General features: G+C 37.1%; 1 protein-coding gene across 1 annotated transcript in view; it reads left to right on the top strand.

The window, feature by feature from the left end:
• The window catches only part of LOC107642915, a gene marked incomplete in the record, with an annotated part of 6369 nt that extends 429 nt beyond the window's left edge, over nucleotides 1-5940 (top strand). Inside the window, 12 exon segments of the mRNA XM_016346422.2 lie at nucleotides 1-126; nucleotides 361-609; nucleotides 734-853; nucleotides 1354-1434; nucleotides 1795-1890; nucleotides 2586-2681; nucleotides 3283-3336; nucleotides 3425-3628; nucleotides 3809-3934; nucleotides 4283-4348; nucleotides 4436-4735; nucleotides 5011-5940. Coding sequence (XP_016201908.1) covers nucleotides 1-126; nucleotides 361-609; nucleotides 734-853; nucleotides 1354-1434; nucleotides 1795-1890; nucleotides 2586-2681; nucleotides 3283-3336; nucleotides 3425-3628; nucleotides 3809-3934; nucleotides 4283-4348; nucleotides 4436-4735; nucleotides 5011-5487 — 1995 coding nt within the window.

Raw genomic sequence — 6290 nt, 5'->3', positions numbered from 1 at the left:
ATGCACCTCACCGATGAATACCCAATCAAATACGAAGCCGAACGCCTTCCGCCACCTTTGGTTGCTGATCTCAATGGGGATGGCAAGAAAGAAGTTCTCGTTGCTACCCATGATGCTAAAATTCAGGTACATTATTCCCATTTTTTCCTCTCTTTTTTATTTTTTATTTTTTGCTCGTGCCAATTTTGATTCATTTCTATAGCCTCATGCTTATTTTGGTATCCTTTGTGATTTAAGTGTGAATGATCATTTCTTAGCTCTATTATTTGCTCCATAACTTTGTTGCAACTTGCAACTGGTACTGGACTACTAGTAGTGTGTAGCATCTGGGATTTGTAATTATGGCGGGTCTCTACGCAGGTTTTGGAGCCCCATAGTAGGCGGGTCGACGAAGGATTTAGTGAGGCACGTGTGTTGGCCGAGGTGTCTCTGTTACCCGACAAGATTCGTGTTACGTCTGGGAGACGCCCTGTTGCTATGGCCACCGGCTATATTGATCGTTACAAAATGGGGCAACGGCAGAAACAGGTTTTGGTTGTAGTAACTTCCGGTTGGTCCATAATGTGCTTTGATTCCAACCTCCAAAAGTTGTGGGAAAATAATTTACAGGTTGGTTGTGTGAATGGTATTTCAGCTGTAGCATTTCACAGGATATAATTTTTCACTGTATCTTTTTTCCATAATCCTGTTATGTTCGCTTGAGTTTACTAATTCTTGTAGTGGCCATTAACAGGAGGATTTTCCCCATAATGCTCACCATAGGGAAGTAGCAATCTCTATAAGCAATTATACTTTGAAGCATGGAGATACAGGATTGGTCATTGTTGGTGGGAGGATGGAAATGCAGCCATATGTATGTGTCCCTTCCCTGGTCTTTATCCCTTACTTTGTTATTGTATTTTGCTGTGTATGCTTGTTTCTACAAGCTATGGCAAAGCACGTTATCTAAAGTTGATTGTGTTTATCAACCTTTCTGAAAAATTAAAACTATAAACAATTTATGAGTCAGATTAACATAAGGTCATGACTTTCTCCTTGCTTTGAGTGTTTTTGTTTACGTTAAGGATGAACATGAAAGTTCCCAGTCAGCTATATTTAACGAAGCATGATTTTGTGGGTTTCCTTCTACTTTTGGAGTTTCATAAATTTCCGTAGGCTACTGATTATCATGATGGTAATGATTTTGGATGTGTATCCCTGGTGTGTAATCAGAACTAATAGTTTATCTTTCAATTTGAAGCAAGTGTATTTGGTACTATGTGGTGTCTTATTGCTGTCTTAATGTACATATCAACTGTTTTGGTATAGTTTGTGCTGATTGGTTTCTCAAGCAAATTGTTCTGTCACTCTCAGGTTTTTATGGATCCTTTTGAAGAACTGGGAATGGGAGCTAGATTTTCTGAGCAGCAGAGAAGAAGTGCTACTGAAAAGGAGGTATGCCTATACACATGGTTGCTAAACGTTTTTGTCATTTTGTTTTATTACCATTAGCATGCAAGGGAGTACCAGAAACATTGATTTATCCAGACCTTAATGATCTGAACACAAGACCACTGTACTTGAAATGAACAAGATGTGATATAAGACAAAAGTGTAATTCTAATAGGTTATAGTTAGAGAATATTGACCTTTTTATAGTGTTCTATTGTTTTGAACCATTTTGCGCTTCTTTTTTTTATCTAATTCATCTTACTCCCTGTTCTTCCCCCCTTTGCATATTATCTCATCCCCTTTAAATTTCTCTTTATGTTGGTGGAAATTTTGACTATTTATTATGTTCCTTGTTCTGAATAGGCTTCTGACAACTCTGGAACTGTTGATTTACGCCATTTTGCATTTTATGCATTTGCTGGTAGATCTGGCACAGAACGATGGAGGAGAAAAAATGAGGTGTCTTTCTTTTCTGGTCTTTGTCATGCACTCATGCTTTCTAAGTTTGGTGTTCTTTTCTGGTCTTTGTTATGCACTCATGCTTTCCCATGGAGAGGGATACCTGAACACAAGCATATGAACAGGGATTTTAATTTGTGACTATACAGTTAAAAAGAAAAAGTCATGATCACACACACAACACAACACAAAATGAGGAATATAATGATCCAGAGCCTGGTGTTGATAAATTATTCCCATGGAGGGATACCTGAACTCAAGCATATGAACAGGGATTTTAATTCGTGACTATACAGTTAAAAAGAAAAAGTCATCAATCACACACACACACAACACAACACAACACAAAATGAGGAATATAATGATCCAGAGCCTGGTGTTGATAAATTATTCCCATGGAGAGGGATACCTGAACTCAAGCATATGAACAAGGATTTTAATTCGTGACTATACAGTTAAAAAGAAAAAGTCATCAATCACTCCATCACACAACTGAAATATGTTCCCAACAAACTCCAAATTCAGTCTTAACAGTTTCACCTGGATTAGATATGTCACAACCTACATGTTGGTCATTTTGGTTAAATGTGTCATGAAGCTATTATGACATCTACTTTGTAACAAGCATCAAGCACGTGTTGCATTATTGTCTTTTCTATTTACTAGTAATATCGTGTTGTCTTTTCATTCTTCAGAACATTGAAGCACAGTCTTCAGATGCTTCACAGTTACTTCCACAGCATAACTACAAGCTTGATGTTCACGCTATGAATAGTCGTCAACCTGGAGAGGTATTTACATTATAGCTGTTCAGATGAGTCTTAGATGCTTTGTATTGGTGGAATCTGTGGAATGGATTTGCATGAAGCAGTAATCCATCCTGTGGGCTTTGACGTAATAGTCTTTCTTTTACAAAATATGTTTCTGTTCTTCTTCCCATCAGCTCGGTTATGTATGTGCGTTTTGGTGCGGATTGTGTTTGTTATATGTATAGCTTTTTCCATTCTTATATTTCCTCATTAGTTCTCTAAACAACTTCTAGACAATGGAAAAGTAATATTGGCCCTTCCCATCCTAAATAATATCCGAACAAAGAAAAGTTCAGCTGTGTTACGTGTTTTATAGTCATTGTGTTCCTAACATTCCTTTATTTTATATAAAATTTATTCTCTCTTCAATAAATAATCAACCATCAAAACAAAGAATAGCTTAGAAGGATTGCCAGAATCCTATCTAATATTCACCCAAGTATACTCGAGAAACTTCATCAGCTCCTTCCTCTGTCTGTGGAAACACTTTGGCTTGCTTAATTTAGATGTAATTGTGAAATCTGTATCCAGTATCATAGGTATCTCCCTAAAGGATAGCTTCCTGTGACATGTGAAATTCTAGTTTGAATGCAGGGAATTCAGAGAATCAATCCTGGGAGTTATGCCACATCATTGGGTATGTTATATTAGTCAAACTTTACTCTCTTGTGGTAAAGCTTTATCTCAGATGCCCTAGAAACTTGATGTTACACACACTTTATCAGGATAGGAGGGAAGATACTTTGTTGAAGTTGGCACACTTCAGGCGGCACAAGAGGAAAACATTGAAGAGAACACCTGGAAAGAGTACGAATTACCCTTTCCACAAGCCTGAGGAAAATCATCCTCCAGGGAAGGACTCAACCAAAAAAATTTCCAACATAATTGGGAAAGCTGCAAATTATGCTGGTTCAGCAAAATCTAAGAAGGTTACTACTACTACTACTAATAATAATAATAATAATAATATCTATTAGAGTTTTCTAATAATAGAAGGGGGTTAAAAAAAAAGGAGAAAAGTTTTCTACGGTACTAATGAGAAGCCCCAGTCACATCCTTACTTTTGGGGGATCCTCATTGTTCTAATGATGTTTTCCCCTTGGATGCAGCATCTACCTTTTGTTCCAACAATAACCAACTACACTCAGGTTTGGTGGGTTCCTAATGTGGTGGTGGCTCATCAGAAGGAAGGGATAGAAGCTATTCATCTGGCATCTGGTCGAACAATATGCAGGGTATTTATATAGACTCCCTAATCAGCTTGAATTTGATTATTGCTTTTGTCATTATTTGCATACCTTGATTAAGTCACAATACAAGTTTGCTAAGTAATTTGTGAGCCTATTGTAACGCTGTAACTACTGATACTGTTTCTGGTCTACAGAGCAAATCATTTCTTAGTGTAGAAAGTATTAGTGTTTGTAGGTTTTTATTTAAAAAAAAGTTAAAGAGAATGTTTGGTTCATCCGACTGTCAAACCTTTGCTCTTGGTTTCTGTTTTAGCTAAAATTTCATTAAGCTCTGACATGTTATTCGCTGATCTTATTGCATTTTCACTGTAATGACAACTTTGTCTTTTTCAGCTTCATCTTCAGGAAGGCGGTCTACATGCTGATATTAATGGTGACGGAGTTCTAGATCATGTCCAGGTGCATGTTTTGTATTTTTTTTTTAAATAACGCTAGACCATCATGTAATTTGACTATGATATGAATGTTTAGTATTCATACTATTAGGCTGTTGGAGGAAATGGTGCTGAGCAGACTGTAGTTAGTGGGTCAATGGAAGTGCTTCGACCTTGTTGGGCTGTTGCCACATCAGGTGTACCAATAAGGGAGCAACTGTTCAATGTATCTATTTGTCATTATAACCATTTTAATTTATTCCAACATGGAGATCTTTATAGAAACTTCGCTCGAAGTCCAGATATTGCTTCTTTAGAGGTAGCAACGCCTATTCTTATTCCTAGAAATGATGGCCACAGGCATCGGAAAGGAAGCCATGGTGATGTTATCTTTTTGACAAACCGGGGCGAGGTATATGCTATTGTTCAACTTTGTTTCTCTAGCCATATAACATCTATTATTTTTTTATTTGGTCACCAACCAATACAATTTCAGTTTTGTTCACAAAAGTGTTTCAAGTCTCAATTACCTTGTTCTGGTTGGTGTTGGGCGAATGCATTGTGATGCTTCCATCTGATTACTGTCATAGGAGAACATGCTTTGTATGATGCTTGAATAGCTTCACCTGGACCCATATGATATTATTGATGCTGATATAAGGACTGGGATAAAACTTTTCCTTGCAGATTACATCATACTCCCCTGGTTTGCATGGTCATGATGCTATTTGGCAATGGCAACAATCAACTGGAGTTTCATGGTCAAATATGCCTTCTCCATCAGGGATGATGGAAGGTGGTCAAGTGGTTCCCACACTGAAACCTCTCTCCTTGCGATCACATGATAATCAGGAAATGATCCTTGCAGCTGGTGAACAAGAAGCTGTTGTAATATCACCGGGAGGTAGTATATTGGCTACAATCGAATTACCTGCTCCGCCAACTCACGTATTGATCTCTGAGGACTTCTCAAATGATGGGCTCACTGATCTCATTCTTGTAACCTCGAGCGGAGTGTATGGCTTTGTCCAGACCCGTCAACCCGGTGCTCTCTTCTTCAGCATGTTGGTTGGTTGTCTAATAGTTGTAATGGGAGTCATATTTGTCACCCAGCACTTGAATTCAATCAAGGGAAAGCCTCGTCCTTCATCTGGTCCTCGGTGAAAGCCAGGAATTGCAGGCACTTCAGAACCAAGAGAAAAAATTGTGGAGGTGTATAGAATGCAACCACTAGTGCGTCAAGAGTATTCAAAAAGCATGGAGTTTAACGTAAGATTTTGGGAAGGTGCTTAACAGTGTGGCCATTGATTGTAACAGTTTGATAGAAGTGGACAAGATAGCAATGCATGTAGGAATTTTCATGTTATAATGTTTGTTATTATGAGGGAACTATACTATGTTGGCTTCACTGACCCGAGTTCATGTGATTGCGGTCACCAATTCACCATACATAGATAATTTACAAAATAAGACTGTACCTATATATTTCAGAGTAAGTTGATTCACACTAGAAACTTACCTGAGTTCAACTCTTGCTCTCTTCCACCTCTACATTTTTTCCCGTCTTATAACGGCGGTTAACTTCGCCCAAATGTAGCTTGAGGGTTTTCGGTCGAAGTTCTTTGTTCATATTTAATTCTTCCATTTTTATTTACTGTTTCATTTTTTAAAGAAGAAACCTTTTTTTTTTCCTTTATTATATTGAAGAAGTATTTACCTTTTTTATTCTGTTTTCAAAGAAAATGCTAAACAAAGAATAAATAAATGTGGCCGACTAAAGATAATTTGGGAAAAGAATTAGAGAAATAATGTTATTCCACCCATACTATTATATATATATATGAAGTTATAGAAAAAAAATGACATTATAAAAATAAAAATAACAATATTCATTCTAAAAAATTATTATGTTCTCTTGAAGTATTTTTTCTCTACGTGTGTTTATCTTGAAACGTTAATTGGATTTA

The sequence above is a fragment of the Arachis ipaensis genome, chromosome B05 (assembly GCF_000816755.2).
Source record: "Arachis ipaensis cultivar K30076 chromosome B05, Araip1.1, whole genome shotgun sequence".
Taxonomy (NCBI): domain Eukaryota; kingdom Viridiplantae; phylum Streptophyta; class Magnoliopsida; order Fabales; family Fabaceae; genus Arachis; species Arachis ipaensis.
This window is presented reverse-complemented; position numbering and strand designations above follow the sequence as displayed.